Raw genomic sequence first — 21,296 nt, 5'->3', positions numbered from 1 at the left:
ACACAAAGGGAGGCTGGCCTGTCATGGGACACTAGTGCTCTCTGCTGGCCACACGTGCACCTGCCCAGTACCCAGCCTACCCAGCAATATATGGAAAAGATAAAAGAGCCACTGGCCATGTTATAAATATTATTTAAAAAACAAAAACAAAACAAAACAAAACACACATACACTGGGTCCCGGGGCTGAAGGAAGGAGTGGTAGAGCACGAGGGCCCGGGCAGGCAGAAGCAGGTACTGGTGCTAGAGGGTAAGGACCCCACCTGTCACCAACCTGTCATTCTTCCCTAGAGGCCCCTTCTCACATTTCTCTACTGGCACCACCCACCCCACACGGCATACCAATCTCTGGTCTGGGGCTGAGGGCAAGGACTGCACTAGTTGCCCGGGAAGTGGAGGACCCTTAAACACCACAAGCAACCTTGGGAGGTGCCAACAATGGTGTGTTGGGGGTGGGGTTACTTGAGGAAGAGTGGACACAGACCAGACTAAGAAAGGAGTCTAGTGCAGATGGTGAGGGTGACCTAGGATCCACAGCCTCACACAGACCCGAGGCAGAGCAGCTCGTCGGGTCACTGGTGGTCATCCAGCTGCTGCAGGAGTGTCCGCCGCCGTCTTTCCAGCTCACCCTCGCTCAGCTCACTTTCCGACGTGTCCCAGCCCGTCTAGTGGAGCAAAGGCACAGCTCACCCACAGCCTCCCCCGAGGGCCACGGAGGTCTGGAGAGAGTGCTGACTGGGTTGGGGTCAGGTGCCTGCCTCTCACCTTCTCCTTCTTGATTCCAAAACCTGGGGAGCGGTTGGGGAGTTCTGCCCGCCGGAGCTCCCTGTCCTTGTCCTGTTCTGGTTCTTTCTCATCACTCTCCTTGCCAGCTTTCTCCTCAGGGTCTGTCTCGCTCTCAGGACTGTTCTGTAAGAGCCCAGAGTCCGCCTGCTCAGTTCCTGTGAAGGACAGCCCGGGAGGCGGCTGAAGAGCTCTCTCAACATGGCAGGGCCCTGGGTTGAAGTCCCTTCTCTACGCACCGACTTGTGTCTTCTCTTCTTAGTTTTCTTTTTTGGTTTCTTGGCTTTCCGAAGGCCATGATCTGGAGACAGAAAATGCCCAGTAAGTCTCACAGGAGGAGGGAGGGCTCATCCCTTTCTCTGCCATAGACCTCATTCTTTAGACAGGGAGCTATCTGAGGAAGTCTCTCAGTCCAGTTTTCCTTCCTTCTCCCAGTTCCTGCCTGGGCAGGGATGGGACATTCTTCCTACTCGGTCCACTCCACCTCCAACCTCAGGGCACTGGCTGGGCTCCTCAGGGGCCTTCTCTCATCTGAGTCAACTCTCCAGCTCTCAACTGCTTACCTGATCCAAGGAGAAGGCGAGAAGATGGGGAACCCCGTCCTCCAAGGGCAGCACCCCCACTTTCAACCGAATCAAGTGAGGAAGAGGGCTCAGAGCCTGACTCCGAGGGGTTCCGCCTTCTCCGTTTGGGGGGTCGGAGAGACGGCGGGGGCAACTCCTCCTCTTCCGACTCAGAACCCTGGGCAGATCAGCAGATACATGTCAGGGCACAGGTTCTCTGGCCTCCAGAAGCCCTCAAGTCTAGGAACTGGGGACAGAGAGGCGGATCCAGGGCCAAAGGAATTTTCAAATCTCACTCGAGGGGGAGGTGATGTAGGGAAAAAACAAGAAACATGGTTCCTATTTCCGTAAGACAGTCCAGCCTCCCTCCACATCCCTTCGGCCCACCAACTCACTGATGGCGAATGGGAACGCTTTCGATGGTGCTTCTTGCCCTTTCTGCCATGTTTTCGGCCTTTGGTGTGGAGGTGCTGGCATTCAGTCTGGTAGAGGCAGAAGGAGCGGTGAAGGCGGCACCAGGGTTAGCCCCAGGAAGGACCCTGCACCCTAAAATCTGATTTTGCCTCCTCCTCTCAGGCTAGGGCCTCAGGCTTCTCCAGGACACTGTCAGACCTCCCCTGGTTGTTCAGGGAAAGGAAAGCCCCAGGGGAAGGAGGAGGCCACTGGAGTCTCTGTTGAGCTGGACTGGGTGTTCATAAGCCTTGGACAGGGGCAGGGGGCCAGAAGCTCTGCCTCACCTCCAGTACCTGCAGGAACTCCCGGAAGAGCCGGATCCGCTCCGACTCCAGGGTGATCTGCTCAAAGGCTGAGTCGCACACAAAGCGCTCACGGACCTTGAACGGGAGAGCACTGCTGATCAGACCAGCCCCGGCACGGCACGGACACCGCCATGAGCACAGGGCAGGGCTGGGGCAGAGGAAGGAAGGGAGCCGAAGCTGGCCGCGAGCTGTGCTATGACTGGGGTGGGCCCCCAGTGGTGGAGAAGCACCGCTGCCCTCAGGACTGAGGGGGTGGTGTTTGGTGCCAGGCTACAGCCCTGACCTCTTCCCAGGCAGTGCCCAGCTCCAGAGCAGGCACGGCCTGCCTCAGCATGCTTCGGAAGGCAGCTTCCCTGCGCCGCATCCTTCGCGCCTCCTCCTTCTCCCGCTCTCTCTCCCGTGCCTCTGCTTTCTCCAGCAGCTGAGGGCAGAAAGGACGTAGAACTGGGTCACCCAGGAGGGTGGGTGCCCAGGCCCCACTCAAGCACACCATAGGTCGAGGGAAGCTGGGGTCTGAGCTCCTGTTGCCATCCCCTGAACAGGGGGTACGGTCACACGGGGGCAGTGAATGAGAAGGAATGGAACGAGACAAAGGGATGAGTTTGAGAATGGAGCCCTGGCTACAGCCCCGCCCTGCCCGGCCCCTCACACTATTGAAGGTCAGCTTGATGTTGCCTGCGTCCAGCGCAGCAGCCCTCTTGTCAAAGCTTATGACGTGGGCGAAGTCCTCAAAGGCTGTGTTCACCTCCACGCAGAAGCCCCGGTCCTGTGGGCACAGTGGCACATGAAGCAGGGGCCAGCACGGGCCTGAAGCCTGAAGCTGGCCTCCAGGGCTGGCAGAGGGTCAGACTACAGAATGCTCTAGAAGTCCCCCAGCCTCCAGAAGAGACCCGCAGGACTCAGATGCACTTCTGAAACCAAGCTGTCCAAGTCCTCACCATCTGATGATTAAGCCTCCCATGCCTACCCTTGGTTTGGATGTCCCAGGGAGCTGGACAGGGGTGGGGGGAGGGGTGGGCGTTGGGTCACATGGGGAGGGGGAACAGGGTGTGTGTGTGCCATGTCTGCTGACTGATGCCTGGGTTTCTCACAATTAATTCTTTGTTCCTTGGGCCTAAGGCCAGGCCCCAGGGGGGGCCCTCCGGCCGCTCAGTAACTTCCTTGCACTCTCAGTCAACACCTGCTGGCCCCATCCTCTGGCTCAGTTCTGGAGTGCTTACTATGTGCCAGGTACCATTCACTTCGCATACGTTATCGCTTTTAATCCTCAGTATCGAAATTTAAGCATAGGTCCTGGCCTCCTAATTTTATGTGGAAGGAGAAACCAAGGTTTAGAGAAACTAGAGCGCTTGTCCACGGTCTCACAGCTAGTATGTGGCTGACAGAGAACTCCACCCCAAGTCCTTCTGACACCAAAGCCCACAGATTAAAGCACCACACCCACACAGACCCCTCAGTCCATGTGGGAAAGAGAGGCCATCGGGTGTGCGTCTCCAGAACACTACTAAAAATACCTTCCCTTCTTGAAGCACCCTGGGCCAGGCTCAGGGCTTCACATCTCTGCCTCCCAACACCTTAATAAAGCAGAAGCTTAGGAAAGTTATCTCACTTGGCCCATGTCAACCTGATGAAAAGCGGAGCCACTGGAGTTGGAGTCGGCTGGGGCACCAGCCCAGTTCCCTCCCCTTCCTTCCACACCGCACTCACTTGCTCTGGCTTTTGTGTCCATGCACAGCACGCTTTTCTTTTCTCTAAGTTCTTATTTGAATTCCAGTTAGTTCACATGCAGTGTTGTATGCGTTTTCAGGTGTACAGTATAGAGAGCATGCTCTCGTTTATTCCGAGAGCACTTCCTCAACCCATGCTCCAGCCCTTCTTAAACACACCAGTCTCTCTCTCAGGGAAATGAAAGCTCCGATCTCACCTCTCCACTGGCTCCTTCCATCAAGCTCATACCTCGCTTAACCGGGAACATCCTGTCCACCCTGCTCTCCCCTTCCTCAAGCTAACAACCTCTGCTTCTTTCTCTTTGACTCAAAATCTTTAAACGCAGCACGAAAGGAAACGAATACACAGTTATTGGGCCTACTATAAGCAAGACACTTACAAATACTACCACTTCTCACAACTGTGCACAGAAATTATCTCTATTTTGCCGATGAAGAAACTGAGGCTCAGACATTCTATAACTTGCAGATATCTCAACCACTAAACAGGCAGGAGTCACCTGACCCTAAGGTCTGTGCCGTACCTACTACTCTACCCTCTTCACAGACACTACTTTCCTAAATGTGCTCATGTCCTCCTCATAGCCAACTCCAAGGGCCCCTTCTCAGTCCTCATTTGACTGATCAGTCCTTGCACCTCTGCTGCTCACTTCAACACTGTCCTCCTGTCTCTGACCTCTTTTAGTGCCTCTCTTGCATGTGGTGTTCCCCTGAGAATAGCATTTAGTCTTTTCAATCTACACTGTCTCTAGCAATCTCAACCCCTACCTCCCTCCTGATTTCAGACCTGTAACTGACCGGATATTTTATAGAAACTTCAAATTAAGCAGATCCCAAGAGGGTTCATTTCCTGTGAGCTACCCCCCCCCTCCCCACCCCTACTCCCATGGATGTCCCAGGCCCAGATCTTCTGGCTTCCAGCTGTTCCAAGTCCAAGGCTCTTTGCATTATCCTATTGGGTGAGAGGTGCCCTCCCAGTCTGCAGGGCTGGTGGATGGCCATAGAGACTCCTGGGCTCCTCAGCCTTCCATAGGCAGGAGCTCAAAAAGGGGCAACAGAAAGGGGAACTATCTAAAGCAGCTTCTTTCTCAGGAGATGTGGCCAGACAGGACTCAGCGAGGACTGGATTCCTACAGGCCTGTCAGCAAAGGCCAGCCACTCCGTGGCTAAAATGTAAGCATCCAATAAAATTTAGCTCTCCTGAGATTAAATATTTATACTTTACATGATAATCCTATTTAAAATACAGTATTTGCTTTATTCCTCCCTGCCCCAGGTTACTTTTGAGACTAATTCCCCAAATGGAATTTCTATTTTCTCCAGCCTCTCTCTGTCCATCCTACTTCTGAGTGACTTTAACCTACTGATTTTAAACTTCCTTTTTTTTCAACAGCAGAAACATTTTTTTCAACAAAAATCTTACGTAGAACCCCAATATATAAAAGAGAAGCTGCTGTACTTAGAAACAGTAGGAGCATAAAGTCCCTCCCCTCACTCAGCTCCCCTTCCCTGTCCCAAGGTGCCCCCAAGGAAACTCAGGGGGTCTCAGAAACACAGCTGGAGCACTACAGCTCTCCCTCATCTGTTTTCCCTGTGGAGCTCTAGCTTGTCTCCCACCTAGATTACCTCCGGACTGGTCTCCCTGCCACCTCCTGCACCTCTAACCCCGCCTCCAGAGTCCCATGCTACTCTAACCTTTCTACCAAAGGGCTCCAACAGCAGGGGAGAGAAGGCTGGGGTGAGCCAGAAGAGGATGGCTCGAGCTCAAGATGTGTTTAAACCACTTGCCACTAGGACTTTCAGTGTCCCAAAGCTTCAAATACTATCTCATCACCATCAATCCCTAAGGACACAAGCACTGAGTCTGAGAGGTACTACTCTACACTCACCCAGGGGCTCTTCCGGGACATCATCTGACCCTGGCTCCCTGTAACTTATAAGATAAAAATCCAAATTTCTTATTTTAGCATTCAAGGCATTTTATACATAGGGCTCTACTTCCAAACTGGGGTGTGTGGTTCCAGAGAAACAGAGGAAGCCACGAGACCATATGGTATGTCTTACCTAATGGTAAGTAACTTTAAAACATTAAGTTTATATTAAAGAGAGATATAACGTGGCATTAAGATGCAACACCTGAATCTGTAAAGCAAAACGCCGGATTTCAAAGAAATGTGTGTGCAGTGGGACATTCCTAGCTTTGGTCTCAGACCCTTTTCACCCCAGGTACCAAGTTATTCCCCTTGGTAATTAGGTGTATGTTGGTGGAAAACTCCCCCATTTTTTAGATGAGGAAACTGAGGCCAAGGAAGGTTAAAAGCCTGCTGCAGGTCACACAACTAACAAGTGGTTAAGCTAGACTTGTGCCCCAAGTAGTCTGTCTCCACGGTGCTGCTCCTAACTGCCGGGCATACTGCCTCCCCAGTGCATTTGCATGTTCTTGACTTCCACAAAGAAATATGCTTTCCTTAGGTTTTCTCCTTCTGAAACAAAAGGCTCTCTTATAGTGTCTCTATCACTTCTCTACCTTTGATGGACACAGACATTGAGAACCCTCTCTCCAGTGTCAGACAAGCAATGTGCATGCACAGCAGTAAATGGCAGCTGAACTCGCTGCCACGCCAGGGAGGTGATAGGGAGTGACGACGATAAGGATGACATGCATGGCGTCCCAGCCTGGGTCCACTGAATGCCTTGCAAAACCAGCCAGTGCTGCCAGATAATCCACATTTTGTTTTTTTGAGAGAGAGCGCGTGAGCTGGGGGCCGAGGGGCAGAGGGAGAGAGAATCTTAAGCAGGCTCCACACTCAGTGCACAGCCGATGCAGGGCTCAATCCCACAACCCTAGGATCGTGACCTCGGCCGAAATCAAGAGTCGGATGCTTAACTGAGACCCCCAGGTGCCCCAATAATCCATATTTTTAAAAGAACTGAAGACTCAGATTTTTATGTGCAACCTCCCAGTTTTAAAATATTAGCAACAAATTTGAAAGTTTTCTAAAATACTGTACAGGCCAGAAGGAACACATCTGTGAGCTACCAGTTTATGATCAGCTATGCCATGGCCTAACGTGCCGTGGCCTCTCCACTCCCTTGCCTCTGCTCCTGTAATATCCTATGCCCAGGACCTCCATCCTTCTCCACCTACTTGTTCTTAAAGGTATAGTTCAAATGTCAATTCTTTGGGTTCCTGTCTCTGTAATAGTGCTTGCCCCTCTGTGTAATAGGTGTCATGTCTATCTTCTATGAGATAGGAAGGCCATGAGCTCCTTCTAGATAGAAATTGTACCTTACTTATTTCTGTGTCCTCAATGCACAGTAAGGGATCATAGTAGATATCTGCTGAACTGAGCTGCAATGCTCCTACAAAACAGGACTTATCAGGAAGTCCTGTCCAGAGAGTGTGCCCTGCACCCAGCTTGCATCCACCCACAACCCCAGGCCTCCCTCACCTTAAGAATGTCCTTAATGATCTTCTTCTCATCATGGAATCGTGCCTTCAACTCCTCCACATAGAACTTGAACAAGTCCAGAGGGGTGGAGCCTGCGGGGGAGGGAGGGAGGGGGGCCTGGCGGGCGGCAGCTTCCCAAGGCCTGGGGGTGGGGTCGAGGACAGGACGAGGGAGTGGGGGTGCAGACAGGCTGGCAGGGCAGGAAGCCAGGCTAGAGAAGGGGGAGCCTGGCTGCCTTACCCGGCTGGCCCAGCATGTTGGCAAAGCGGACATCAGTGCTGACCGCTGGGTACAGCTCCATCCAGGTGGACATGGAGTGCAGCTGCCCTGTCTCATGCAGCTCATCCAGGAAGGTCTGAGCAGAGAGAGGCCAGTTACAGGGAGAGTGAGACAGGGAGAGAGGCAGAGCCAAAGACGCGAGGAAGAGAGGAGATGGTAGGGAGAGGTAGGAACAATCCAGATTGAGGAAATGCAGGCAAAGGAGGCAGAGATGAGGAGATACAGATGGAGAGGCAGACAGCAATGCAAATGCAGAGAATGTAAATACAGACAGGAATGAACTAAAACTTGAGCAGAAGCTGGGCTAGAAGGCAGAGAAATAGAAACTTGTCTGGAGAATGTTCTTCCTATAGTTTTTGCTTTCAGCTTCCCAAAGTGATACATCTCAGTAACCCGCCACCACCACCGCCACCTCCAAGCTGGGGGACAAGCTAGCTATGCCTATCTGGCTCCCTACCAAAAGGAAATGAACTTGGCTGAGCTGCCAAGCTGTGCCTTTAGGGTGCTCTCTGCTGGCAGTTTCTGGGTGGTGCATACATCTAGTCTCCCTAGAGGAGCAAGGCCCAGAGTTGAGGGGACACAGCAGGAGCAGAACTGCAGGCACAGAGAGGCCTCGTGGAGGTGGGACAGGACGAGACACAGATGAAACAGTGGGCCTAGCTGAGAGGAGGCAGGGCATGGGCAAAGAGGTTATGGTCCAGGGCAGAGCAGAGTTCCAATCTAGTGGGCAACAAAGATACCTGGAAGGCCTCCCGGTTCTTGCGTTGCTGACGCCGCTCCCGAAGGCGGGCCCGCTCCCGCTCTTCCTCCTCCTCCCTCTCCAAAGCTCGGATGTGCTCCTCAAAGCAGATCAGTGCATCTTCCTTGTCCATGTCTAAGTGCAGGGCGGGGGGAGGCTCAGCCTGTACCGCACTAGTGGGACACCCTCACAGACCCCAGCACCCCCAGGGTTCAAGGATGCTGCCTTGGTAGATGCCAGGGTCACCCAGGGTGGTGGGCAAGAGGGCCAGAGGGCTATGTGGGAGAGCTGCTGGAATGGTGGTTCTGGGGGAGGGTTCATTCATGTAGAAGAAAAAAAGTAGCATGTATTCAGCTCTTGTGAATTCAGTTACTGGAAGTAATCATATGAAACTAGTAATCTCAGGATCTGAGGTTTTCTAGAACTGGGAATCAGTCAGACTCTGATGCAAGTTCAGAAGATAAATTTCTGATATTACCAGTGATTACAGGCCAACAACAGCTCACTGTAACACACGTGACCAGTTAAGACCCACAGTGGCATGACAATTTAAGACCATATTCACATGAGTTATAAAAATCATCATCTCCTGGTCTTCTGACACTTATCCTAGAGCTCTTCCTCCAAGGACATACAATGTCTAGGTCAACAGTGGACACCAGAGGGGCGGAGGGAGTGACCCAGCATTCTCCATCTCCAGTCTGGAGAGTGGGGTCCCAGGTCTGTGAGGAAAGGGGAAGGGACAGGCAGGAACGGAGACCCGGGCTTACTCTGCAGCTGGTGGTCCTGAGCAAAGCTGGGGTTATCCATGAGGTACTGCTGGGCCTGGGACCATGTGGTTTGGAAGTTGACACTACTCATCCCATCCAGGATGCTCTTCAGGGCCTGGATGTTGCGGCGCCGGAGCTGCTTGGCCTGTTCCTGGGGAGCCACAGTGTCAGGGTCAGGGTAAGGTAGGATAGGTCGGAGCTACTCAAGTGGGCCTGGACAGAGGAGCATTCGGGGAAGGCAGGTAGCTAGGGAACCTAGGAGGGCCAGACTCCAGACTTTCATGCTCCCAGAAAGGGGAAGGGGCACAGGTTACAGACCAACCCCTCATAGATGCTTTCTTGCCCTCCCATACCCAGGCTATAGGCCCAGACCAGAAACAGGGAGATGTGCAAGTGCCATACCAGCTTCTGAGTAAGGAGCTGGGACCCTGGGACAGTGGAGAAATGAATGGCCAGGGTCCATAAGGATGCAAAGACATGAACAATCTAAAGTGAGACAGGCTAATGGATCCAGCCAGTGACTGTTACCTTCTCCTTCTTGGCCAGGAAGAAGAGGACATCATCATAAACCTCTTTTCGATCCCTCTCAGGGACCACAGCCCATACCTCCAGCTCCCCAAAGGTCTGTTCTGCCCGCCTGTGGAGTATATGGCCCATGGGTAGGTAAGCAGGGAACAGAGACCCTGGGCCCGCATGTTCTCAGGGTTCCCAGGCCCCACCCCAGCCAGGCCCCCTGACCGGTAGCGGGTGGTAGAGGTCATGCGTTCGTGCTGCTCCAGGAAATGCTGCAAGGTCTGCTTGGCCTCCTTGGCCCTTAGCCGGGCCTCTTCCTTCTCCTCCTTCTCCCGCTGAGCCTTGTAGGCATTGAATGCCTGCTTTTTCTCACTCAGTTTGGGCAAGGCACTGGGGTGGAAGAGGGTGGGAGCGGGATGGGGATAGAGGAGTCAGCCTGAACCACCCTGCACAGCCACCAAGCAGGGTCATGGCAGACAGATCTGAGTGAGGGGTCCATGCATGGGCACAGCAGGCTGCAAGGAGGCAAAATGGGTCTCTGGGATGAGGGGAGGGGTTGGAGGCAGTCAGGGGAAGACTGGGCTCCAAGACACCACTAACACTGGGCCCTTTTGCTCAAGGTGCAGTCAGGCCTCCACCCTTTCCAGCCCCCTCACCCCAATTAATTCAGTTCCAATCAATTCAATTCAACAAGCATTTATTGAATATCTCATATCAGATACCTTTCCCCTCCTCCTCCAGGAGGCCCTCCAGCTTCTTTTCCCTACACCCTTGCCCTTCTATCGCTCTCCTGACTCAGGCCCCCTTGGGGCCTGAGTATTGAGCTGGGCTTCTCAGGGAGGCCCTAGCCCAGCTGCTCTCACAAACATGGTCTGGAGGGCCTGGCTCCCTCTGCCCAGGCCTACCTGTAACGGGGGTCGGTGACCACCATCTTCATGGCCTGTTCCCACGAGGCGTTGGAGGGGACAGCCTAGAATGGAGCAGGCAGGGGTCACGGGGCCTGCCCACCTCCAGCCCCCTCCAGGCCTACCCTGGGAGCCCCACCCCCGCACCTTGTCCCTCAGCAGCTCCTTGAAGGCCTGCTTTGCTTTCTCCCGGTTGCTCCAACTGAGGCCAGACCTCTCTGGTTCTGGCTTTGATTCCTCTTCCTCCTGCTGCGGTGGCTGATGCTGTCCAGCAGCACTGGGGGGCAAAGGGGACTCAGCCACAGCCATCTCCCAGTCCCCACAGTTTCAGTGCCCTATGCAATCAGCAGCATACCACCCTCTCCTGGCTCCCCAGAGCAGCCCTTTTCTGCCCTTCAGAGGCCAAGCCCAGATCTTCACACCCTTCCCAAGAGACCTGGCAGAGTTCAAGGGTTGAACTAGGTTGGGAGCTGGAGGCCAGTATCTGGAATGTCTCAGGGGGCAGCCCTCACCTGCTGGGGCCCTCCTCCGGCTGCTGCAGAAACCCTTGCTCCACAGGCTGGGCAGCCTCTGACATATCGCAATCTTCACTGCCACCTGGCTCAGGCTCTAGAAGGCCCAGAGGCATAGGGGTGGGGCCGGGCGGCACAGGTGGGGGCTCAGGCTGGGGCTGAGGTGGCTGCGGCTGCTGCTTCCTACAGATGAGCCAGAAGGGCAGTGTCCACAAGTAGAGCAGAGACAGGGAGAGTCGGACCAGCTGGTCTCTATCCTGCGAAGGACTGGGGCCAGAGCAGACCACTCCACAAGGAGACTGACAGCTGGCTCTTCCACGGAGCAGGGACCATGGAGAGAGGGTTCACTCCCACCCCTTGGGTGGCCCCCAAATTTGGATGGATAGGTGGGCAAGTCACTCACCCTGCAGCCTCTTGTTTGACTAGAGCTGCAATGGGAAAAGATAACGTGGTCACAGGGTGGCAAGTGCCACCCCCCAGAACCACAGCCCAGGCCCACCCCCTCCTCACCCTCCAGGTCATCCAGATCCTTGGGCCGGGTCCAGCGAGACTCCTTACTCTGGTTGTTATAGTAGTAAGGTTTGCCCGTGTCTGACTTGTACTCTTTCCAGGGACACTGAGACAGCAGCAACTGCAAGAGGATGGGCAGAGGACATCAGTGGACTGGGCATGCCCTCTAGCCACAATTGGGGGAGCTAAGGGGATCCAGTGAATAGAGAACGTAGGAGTTTTTAGTTACCACCTGGCCTGGCACAACATGGGGGAAGGTAGATTTCCTGAGATCCTAGGGAGGTTCGGGGGTGGTTAGGGATCTTGGGATCAGAGGAACCATGTGCATGGTTAAAGACTCAGGGGAAGCCAAGAACTTGGAGGGGTCAGGGAAGCTGAAAGGAAGGGCCAGAAAGCCCCGCTCAGGACCTCTGCCTTGGACTTGAGCACGCTGGGCTTCTCCCACACGGACTGCTTGTCGTCAGCATTGTAGTAGTAGATGCGCCCATCAGGGGCCACATGCTCACTCCACAGGGCCCTCTGGGGGGGGGGGCACAGAATGGTGGTCAAGGCTCCTTTCCCAAAGCTCCTCCTCCTCACCCCAAAGATTTAACCATCAGCCCCCCAACTTTCAGCCTTTCAACCCAGAGACCCCTGAGCTGGAAGAACTCACCGGAGGGCCTGTCCCAGCCACAGCAGCTAGAAAAGAAGCCAAAGGAAACATTAAGTCCTTGCTCCAATCCCCATCTTATCCCACCTATTCCTCCCTTACTCCATCCCCAATAAATATCCCCTGGTCCCATCAACATCCCAGGCCCCCTGGCATCCCAACAGGCATGATCCAGGGTGGGCTCTAGTCCATGTTCCCCTCTCCCCTGTACCCCCCAACCTCCGAGCCTGGGGTGAGCAGACCCCCAGAAGACTCACAGCTGGCTGTGTCCGCACCCGGAGCCGTCTGCCGAAGAAAGAGGAGGGGGAAGGGTTGGGGCCAAGCCCAGTGGCCCCCAGGACCCAGGCCATGGGGGATGAAGAAGCAGGCCAGGCCAGGATCCATGTGTCCTGCTCCCAGGGACCTCTGCTCCCTAATAGGCATCCCCCACCCTCTGGGGCCGTGGCTCTAGGACCCTAAGGGGAACTGCATAGCAGCTCTGTTGTCTTCCTCAGGTGACAGTATTTTGTTGAGTCAACCTCTGAGACCCCTCTTCCATAGTGGATGCCAAATGCCACATCCTACCCAGACTCTACTATACTGAGCAATGGCACAAGAAGGTACGGTGAGATCCCCAGGTGCCGTTTCTTCCTTCAGAGACAAAGAAGATGTGAAGAGGGGACTGTATTCGAGTGCCCACAGTGCTAGCTCTGCGACAGTAGTGTCAGCCATGAATGTGTTCCTTAAGGAAGCTGGGCACGGCGAGAAGTAACAAGAGAGAATGTACATGCCGCTGGGGATGAGCGAGAAACTAGAAGAGCAGAGTACATGGCTGGAGAGGAGGACTTGAGTGTGGGGAGTGCTGCCAGGACCAGGGTGGATCCGATGAGAAGAGGGAAAGAATGGAGGCCATATCCCTGTACTTTAAATCAGACCCACAGGGCTGCAGTGCAGAGCCTGCTTCCTGCTGGTCCCCAGTGCTTACCGCTGCGGTGACAGGCACCGCTGGCATCAGCATTCCTGGCATCATGGGAGGTACCATTCCTGGTATCTAGGGATACAAAGAAGACAAAAACTAGCTACCAAGGTGAGGGCAGGCACAGGCTAGGCAGGCTCCTGAGAGATCCCATTTGGGGCCATGACCTTCACATGGGCACTCCCTCAGACAATCCCCGGCTTCTGGGCTCTCGGCCTAGCCGAGGAGTGTTCTCCAGTCATTCAGCAGACAAATCCTCATGGGCCTAGCCAAAGCTCCCTCTCTTTTCCCCTTACTTTCTGAAGTCCAGATGCCCACTCTAACCCCTACCCCCAGCTAGGCTCACAGGTTTTCTGAGGCACTGGTGAGGAGAGAGGATTGATTACCTGTGTGAGTGGTGGTGGCGCCCCCATTGGTGGAAGCATTGGGGGCATGATGCCAGGTGGCATTGGGGGGATGGCTGGCGGTCTCTGACTCATGGGAGGTAGTCCCATCGGAGGAAAGGGTGGGGGGATTCCTGGAGGGGGCATCTGAAAATGAGGAAAGGAATGGATACTGAGCAGAGAAGGCACTGCATTGACCTATCAGGGAATATCGACTTGTCTCCCACCCTTCTTGACCCTTCACCCCAGCTCTGAGGCAATTTCAAGGCTTTAGTTTGAGAAGCACAAAGCATGAAACTGCCTGCTCCTCACCACTGAGAAAGACTGATAACTGGGGGGGAGGGGGAGAGGGTCTTCTGAGTCTAACAAGCAAGCACACAACTTCTTCAGAGGTAGGGAAGGGAGAGGGAAAAGGGAAGTGTAACTGCCGCCAGACCGTGGCTGGAAGGCTCCACCTCCTCGCCAATTCTCCCCAAAGAGGCCTCTCAGAGTAAGGGCCACAAGGCAGGACTCCAGGTATCCAAATCCCCCAGTCCCCTGCCTCCCATCCCTTTTTCTCCAACTCTGTGTCCACCAGCCGCTATTTCAGTCTGCCTTCTGTGGCGTATTGAAAGAACAGAGATAAGGAGTAGTGAAAGAGAAAGGCAGCCCTGCCACGCCCTCACACTAACAGGGTCTTTTCCCTTCCACTTCTCCTACCCCAGCCCCACTGCATCCCAAGGACAAAAAGACAAAGGGGGAGCTGTCAGCTTTATGGACTGGATGCTTAACAGCAGCTCATCCCACCCCAATGCCCAAGCAACACCACCCCTTTACCAAGGGCAGCAGAGGGGACATTACACAAAACCGTGCTGGCGAGGCAGCAGCGCTAGGGACTGGGGAGCTGGGGGTTGCAGGCTGGAAAAGCCAAGCCCAGGGAAAGACATGAAACTTACGAAGGGTGGTGGCATCATGGGGGGCCCCGGTGGGAAGGGGGCAGGCGCTGCTGGGGGCCGGGGACCAGAATCGGGAACCGACTGTTGAGGGAGAGAAAAGTCATAGGACCCAGGATGGGCAAAGAGATGGGCTTTTGCAGAAGGGAAGCAGAGCGGTGAGGATGAAAAAGGAGCACAAAGTTCAGAGAAAGGGTCTCCTGGCCCAGTTTCCTGCCCATGCCCAGCTCTGAGCCCTGGCTAGGTCTACTCTCTTCCACCAGCCAAGAGCCAGCGGGCCATGCCCCTTCAATAGTCATCTTTAGGGGCACCTGGGTGGCTCAGTCAGTTAAGCATCGGACTTCAGCTCAGGTCATGATCTCACAGCTCGTGAGTTCAAGCCCCGCATCAGACTCTGTGCTGACAGCTCAGAGCCTGGAGCCTGCTTCAGGTTCTGTGTCTCCCTCTCTCTCTGCCCCTCCCCTGCTTATGCTCTGTCTCTCAAAAATAAATAAACGTTAAAAAAAAAACTTTTAAAAAAAGTCATCTTTATTTTGCCAAAGCCACAGAAAAGATGGAGGCAGCTGTACCGCAGGCACAGACTAGCTCTTCCCAAGGCTTTTCATCCATTCTCCCGTCTGTGGGCAAAGGCTGAGCCTCCCTCAAACCTTCAGCAGAGGCCTCTCATTCCCAAAGTATCCCGGGAGGAAGTGACCTCTTTTCCCATTCCCCTACCTGAATTCACCCAGTTAGATTCAAACCCAAAGCCCTGTGAACAGTCACTATGCCTTCAAAGCACTAGCCTCCTCTCTTCACTGCCAGCCTCCCACAACTGACCTCATCCTTAGTCACTCACTCACTCTGAGACCTCCCACTCCCAATCACCCCCTCCTCTTTAGCTCTACTCCCCCTCCCCTATAGATCCCAAACCCATCTCCCTGTGGCTGATACTCTGAACAGCCTAGGTCTCCCTGTCCTACACCTACCGGCTGCCACATCCCATCCTTCAGTGGTTGGCTTAAATATCACTTGCTCTAAAAAGACTTCCTGACTATTTAAAGCAGATCCCTTCCAATTTATTCTGATTCCCTTCTAAGTTTCTTGGTGCATATAACAGTTTTGTAATTATTATTATTATCCCCTTACTAAAGTATAATAACATTCCATGAGAACAGGGATCATGTCTGACTTGTTGAAAGCTGGACTCCTCATACCTGATAGTGTCTGGCACATAATGGGTACTCAATAAATATTGAATGAATGTAAGAACAAATGAAGGAACAAACACCCCTAATTCTAAAAATTCATTCTGTAAATATAGCCCCACGTGGCCAAAATTACGTATGTATGTTTCCATTCCATATTATTCGTAAAAACAGACTGGAATCAGCCCAAATATCCATCACTAGGTAACTATGAAATTATATGCAAACATACAATGGAATACTATATAGTCATAAAAAATGAAGATGCTCATTGTCTTGATAGGAGCAATCTCTAAATACGTTAATAAGTGGGAAAAAAAAAGCAAAGTACAGCAAAGTTGGATCATTTGTATGAAAACTGGAGAGAAAAGATGACATACAAGAAATCAGTAGAAGGAGGACAGAAGTGGGAAGGGAAATTTCTCACTGTATGTATACCCTTTGTAACCATGTAATTATACCCCCTATTCAAATATATATATATATATATATTTTTTTTTTTTTTTTTTTTTCCCCCAAGCGAACTGAGGCTTGGAGATGCAGCCAACAGCCCTGCCCTTCCTCCTTTTTGCTTGAAGGTTAGAAGGTGTCAGGAGGAAGGAGTTCTATGGAAAGGTGGTAGCTGGCTGAAGAGGAGACACCTCACTGCTGCCCAATTTCCCTACTTACCCAATGACCCCTATGCCAAGAAGGCTCAGCATTTAAAGATGCTTTTTAATCTCTACCTCTAGCAATATCTGTCCTTCCTTTTTCCACTCATCTTGTCCTAAGGAGAGAAGGGCATAAGCCAAACTATTCCAACTTGAATCACCTCTTTCAGTGTTCACCTACTCTGGCCCTGTATTCAGACCTGCTCCTGCTCGCGACTGTCCTTAGCGTGAAAAATCAGAAACTAATCAATATGGGAGGAAATCCATTTCTCTGTGCCACACTTGCCCTGGGAGGTCTGACCTCCCAGACGCTGCATAACCATCTTTGGGCCCTCTTAGGCTCGAGTTGCCCATCTGAGATTGGCACCACCAACCATACAGTTGTCTAAGATAGAAACCAGTGAGTCATTCTCCACACCTCCCTCTGCCTTGTCACTATGTCATGGAGTCCTGCTAATTGTGCCTCATACACATTTCTTGAATCCATCCACTTTTCTCCATTTCCTCCTCCACCCTACCACCCCTTTTGTTCATCCAACCTCCTGTAGTAGTCTCCTCACATCCGCTCCAATCAGCAGCCATAACAAGCTCATCAAAATGCACCTCAGACCATGCTACTCCCTGCTTAAAATTCTTTGACGGCTCTCACTGTTCTCAGGGTGGAGACAAAAACCCCTACCCAAGGCCTGGAAGGCTGTGGGAGGTTTGCTGTGCCAGCCTCATCCACGCTGAGCTCCTGGGTTTGTGCTCCATCTGGCCACCCTCACCTCCTCTCAGTTCTCCCATGTCAGGCATGCATCTTTGCCAGGCACAACTTCCTGCCAACCCCATACACCTAGCCTACAGGTCTCACATCTGTCAATCACCACCTCCTCAGGAAAGGCTCCCTCCCAACCCAGTGGACCAGGCTAGTCAGAGCCCTCTTTTGCATGTTCATGTACCATGTACCCTCCCCCTTTAGCAATTACCCACTGGAATTTTACAGTTTTTTGCACAATGCTGATTGTAGGATTATTTTAGGTGGCACTAATAAAATCCAAATGCTGACACTTAAATTATGATACTTCATCGATTTTAAGAAGTTATCTGTGGGGTGCCTGGGTGCCTCAGTCAGTTAAGGGTCCGACTCTTGATTTTGGCTCAGGTCATGATCTCATGGCAGGAGATCAAGCCCCATGTTGGATTCGGCACTGGGTGTGGAGCCCGCTTAAGGTTAAGACTCTTTCTCTCTCTCCCTCTCACTTTCTCTTTGCCCCTCCCATACGCAGGCACACACGTAGTCTCTAAAAAAAAAAAAATTAATAAAAAAGATGTATTTTGACAAGAAATGTTAAAATGTGAGTCTTAGAATCAATGAAATTATCTGCTGCCTCCACTAGACCTTAAACTTTAAGGGGCAGGGACTTTGCCTGTTTTTGCTCACTCTGATATCCTATCCCCACTGTATTTTCCTCACTGTCCCTGGCTGGCACACAGTAGGTGTTTATGTTTGTTGACTTAATGACTGAATGGTCTTGGCAGGTCCCACAAAACACAGCCACTGGTAAGGCATGGTAGTTACTCAGGAACACAGAATGGCAGATCTGGAGGGTCTTCTGGCAACCACCCAAGGTAGTCTCCTTTCTCAGATGAGAAAACTAAGGGGAATTATCAGTCCCATACCCCGCCTGTCAGGGACAGAGCCAGGACTGGATCCAACCTGCCCTCCAGTCCTATCTTCCGGGCATAGCCCTTGCCACAGGAAACAGGTCTGGTTTTTTCACTCTAGCATATTCCCCACTCCCCCTGTGGTTAAATCAGCAAGGATCCAACGTTTCCTTGAGGACTAGTCATGACTCCCTATTGCTCACCCCACAGAATCCTACCTAACATTCAAAGCCTTTCAACAACGCTCTTCCACTCTTCTTGGTTCAGCCTGACTCCATGGCTGCCCTCCTCTCTGCACAGCAATTGTTAGGTTACGCCATGTGTTCCTCTTATTCCACAGTCTCTGTTCAAGATGATCCAATCTTCACCCCCTTCAGATTACCTTTATGATTATCCTCCACACATATACACACTCCTACCTACTTGCGTCCCCTCAGGATAAATGCTGCACTACTTGGCACCAATGACCTGCTACTCTGTGGACGTTTGCTGGGTGTTTCCCACGGGACTGCCCATCTCCCTATTCAGGAGATTTCTCTATATTCAGGGATTATGTTTTCTCCTTTTAAGCCTCCTCTTGAGTGTCTAGTCAGGGCCCTGCATACAAAGTACTGTGATCAAATGCAGGCTCATCCTTCACCTTATTAGATTTTTGCATACTGGAATATCCTAAACAGGCAAATGTGTGCATGTGTGTGCATATGCGCAGGTACATTTGTATAAATTCTCTGGGTAAAGGCAGCCTGTGATGAGAGGGACAGAGGCTGGCAGAGGCTGTCTATATGGCTGGGGAAAGGGAACTGGAATAAAATACTAGCATGGGAAAATCTGAATAATAGAAAAATGAACTGTATATGACCATCTTTAACTTGGTATATGTGCTGCCGAAGCGAGCACTGACCATCTTTAACTTGGAATGGAGACCCCTGGCCGGGATCCAGATACTGGACTGTTTTGGACAGTTCCCGCAGAGGACAGAGCAATGGAATGAACATAAATTACCATGGAAATTCCAAAGCCCTCCCTTTCTTCAGCTTCCCCTGTGCAATGTGTACACTTTCCTTCCTGAAACACCCCTGCCCCTATCTCACTCAGTGCCTGTACAACTTTGGGTCTTATTACACTTTGGGGTGAGACTCTGAAGTAACTCGTGTGAGAGAGGGATATAGGAAATGGGGCTAAAAGAGATCAAGATCCTGTGTCTTCCTGGAACAAAAACAGATTTGTGGGCTGGAGAGATATGATGAAGAGACAATTGATCATCTGATCATCATATGTTCACCTGGGCCAGTGGAATCACCCCCCCCCCCCAAGGTGCAATCAATTCTGACTTCACATCTAAGGGGCATCTCAGAACTAAAGATTCAGAAGAAAGAATAAAAAGAGAAAAGAGCAAGAATGGAGAGACAGAAGGAAGAGCATGGAAAGAGGGATTAATATCATCTAACAACTAATATTTATTGAGTGCCTATTACGAGCCAGATACCATGCCAAATACTCATTTAATCCTTGCAACCATCTAAGAGGTTATTATTATCCCCATTTTATAAATAAAGAAACTGAGGTTCAGAGAGATTAAGTAACTTGACCGAGGTTCTAAGAGATTAAGTGGCAGAGGCAGGTTTGGAATCCAAGCAGTCTGACCCCAAAGCCTGCACTTTCAACTACTCCACCGAGCTGCCTCCCAGCAAGGATGGTGGTGCCACAGCTATTTCTTACAAACGGATTCTCCTGTTTTCTTTTCACCCCAGTTCACACACAATCCTGAAGGTTGGCCTGGTCTGACTCACTCCCTAACGGGATTTGTGTTGGAAAACGAAAGCTGGAAGGCACACCTCTCAGAAAGGGTAGCTATCATCAAAAAGAAAAATGCCATGGAGGCTGAGACCAGCTGACTACCCCGCAGTCTACCTGCCTCAGATGCCACAAACAGCAAGGGCCCCTCCCTGTTTTCAAGACCATCCTAGTCCCCCCTCCTCTATACCAGCCTTAGCATTCCTTCTCCCCAAAGAGACTGGCTGTCTCACTAGAAAACACCTTCCACTGCTTCTCTCTGATCTGCCATCCCCTCAGGATGAAGACCTCATTCTGGTCTTCATTTTCTTGGGTTAGGTCTCAACCTCCTCAGTGACTTCCAGAGTTCTTCCGTCTCTCCAATAGGATTCCAGAGGCGCTGCCTAGCCTGCTCCAGCCCTGCACGCTTTGTGCCTACCATCCCCCCACATCCCAGGGGATTTTCTGCAGCCCCAGCTGAAGGCCTCGCCTCCATCTTCAGCCTTCTTTCCCTTGCTTCCCCACATCCTAGAACCCGTTCTCCTGAACTCTTTCCTCAAGAACCACCCCATTTTGAAGCTGGAAAAGATCTGGGGTATCATTCTCATGCACTTTCCTTGTTTCTTTTTTAAAAACCGATGGGAAATCTGAGGCCCAAAGAAAGGTAGTGACTTGCCCAAGGTCACACAGAGTTGTTACACAGTTTGTTGATGGCAGAGTCAGGGTTGGGACCAAGGGTCCTCTGCTTTCTCGTTTCTTGGACTATCCAGCACTGGATGGGGGCGGAAGCCTCTCTTTCCTCAGGAGACAATGCCCCCTCCTCACCTCAGGAGACAATGAGGGGGAAACGAAAGAGAGGGGGGTCTCCAAGTGGTCTTACGGGGTATCCTGGCCTCCAGAGGAAACAAGCACTGGGTCTGGGGAGGGGCGTGTTGCACGCCAAATATCCCAGGAGGGGAAAGTGTGGCCCCAGCTTTCCCCTTATTCCTCGGTTCCCACATTCCCACCCCCTCTCCGACCTTTCTCCAGAAACCCACCCTTCACTTCTTCCCTTCCCCCTCCTCACCCAGTACCGCAACTCACGTTTCACTCAACCCCCCTCTCCCCTCACCCCGCCATCCTCCATCATGGCCTCCCCGCCCCTTCTCCCCCAAATCCCTACTCCCCTCCCCCTCCCGGGCTCCCTTTCCTAACCCCTCATGCCCCTCGCCCTCCCCCGGGGTCCCGGGTACCCCCGGCGGCCTCCCCGCCCCCCCGGCCCTGGCCCGAGCCGCCGGGGGCGCTGTGGGACCGCCCCGGGCCCCTCCACCCCCGCGCGGGGACGTTACCATGCCAGAGCCTCCGAGCAGCTGGGCCGGCTCGGCCCACCCGCCAGTAAAAGCCGCTCTGATTGGTCGGGCCGCAGCCGGGAAGGCGGGGCCAATGGGGGGGTCGCACCCCTTGGTGGCCGGGGCTCCGGTCGCGCCCGCGGACCAGCCGGCCCTGCACCGGCCCGGAGCGCCTGGCCCGGCCCCGCCCCCGGCGCGGAGAGCCTGGCCCCGCCCCCGCGCCGCCAGGTCCGGGGCCGCCCACGAGGGGCGGGGCGCGGGGCGCGCCTGCTCCGGGCTCTGACT

The 21,296-nt window shown here is 52.9% G+C and overlaps 1 protein-coding gene across 4 annotated transcripts; it reads right to left on the bottom strand.

The window, feature by feature from the left end:
* Nucleotides 1-115: 115 nt before the first annotated feature.
* PRPF40B (pre-mRNA processing factor 40 homolog B) lies at nt 116-21,074 on the bottom strand. Of its 4 annotated transcripts, none has more exons than XM_042992227.1 (26): nt 21,012-21,027; nt 14,433-14,513; nt 13,501-13,644; nt 13,124-13,189; nt 12,417-12,444; nt 12,163-12,188; nt 11,919-12,029; nt 11,511-11,631; nt 11,404-11,428; nt 11,001-11,183; nt 10,636-10,765; nt 10,489-10,553; nt 9,809-9,973; nt 9,599-9,707; nt 9,071-9,221; nt 8,302-8,435; nt 7,523-7,637; nt 7,283-7,374; nt 2,753-2,869; nt 2,387-2,524; nt 2,083-2,178; nt 1,741-1,827; nt 1,346-1,523; nt 1,022-1,083; nt 765-908; nt 116-664 (listed from the first exon to the last, which is right to left on the bottom strand). In XM_042992227.1, exons 1-26 carry the CDS (start codon nt 21,012-21,014, stop codon nt 572-574), a joined length of 2,664 nt encoding a protein of 887 aa, XP_042848161.1. In that variant the 5' UTR covers nt 21,015-21,027; the 3' UTR covers nt 116-571. The 4 variants fall into 4 exon arrangements, with proteins under 4 accessions (XP_042848161.1, XP_042848162.1, XP_042848164.1 ...); XM_042992228.1 differs by having other exon boundaries at nt 11,559-11,631; XM_042992230.1 differs by lacking the exon at nt 21,012-21,027 and adding an exon at nt 20,383-20,398.
* Nucleotides 21,075-21,296: the final 222 nt, after the last annotated feature.

The sequence above is a fragment of the Panthera tigris genome, chromosome B4 (genome assembly GCF_018350195.1).
Source record: "Panthera tigris isolate Pti1 chromosome B4, P.tigris_Pti1_mat1.1, whole genome shotgun sequence".
In the NCBI taxonomy this organism is placed as follows: Eukaryota; Metazoa; Chordata; class Mammalia; order Carnivora; family Felidae; genus Panthera; species Panthera tigris.
The sequence above is the reverse complement of the archived record's forward strand: the minus strand, read 5'-3'. Positions and strand labels throughout refer to the sequence as shown.

Coding starts and splice junctions, on each gene's coding strand:
- PRPF40B (XM_042992227.1), bottom strand. Junction 11,184..11,403: donor GTCAAACAAGAGGCTGCAGG/GTGAGTGACTTG, acceptor GCTCATCTGTAG/GAAGCAGCAGCCGCAGCCAC. Junction 1,524..1,740: donor AGCGTTCCCATTCGCCATCA/GTGAGTTGGTGG, acceptor TGATCTGCCCAG/GGTTCTGAGTCGGAAGAGGA.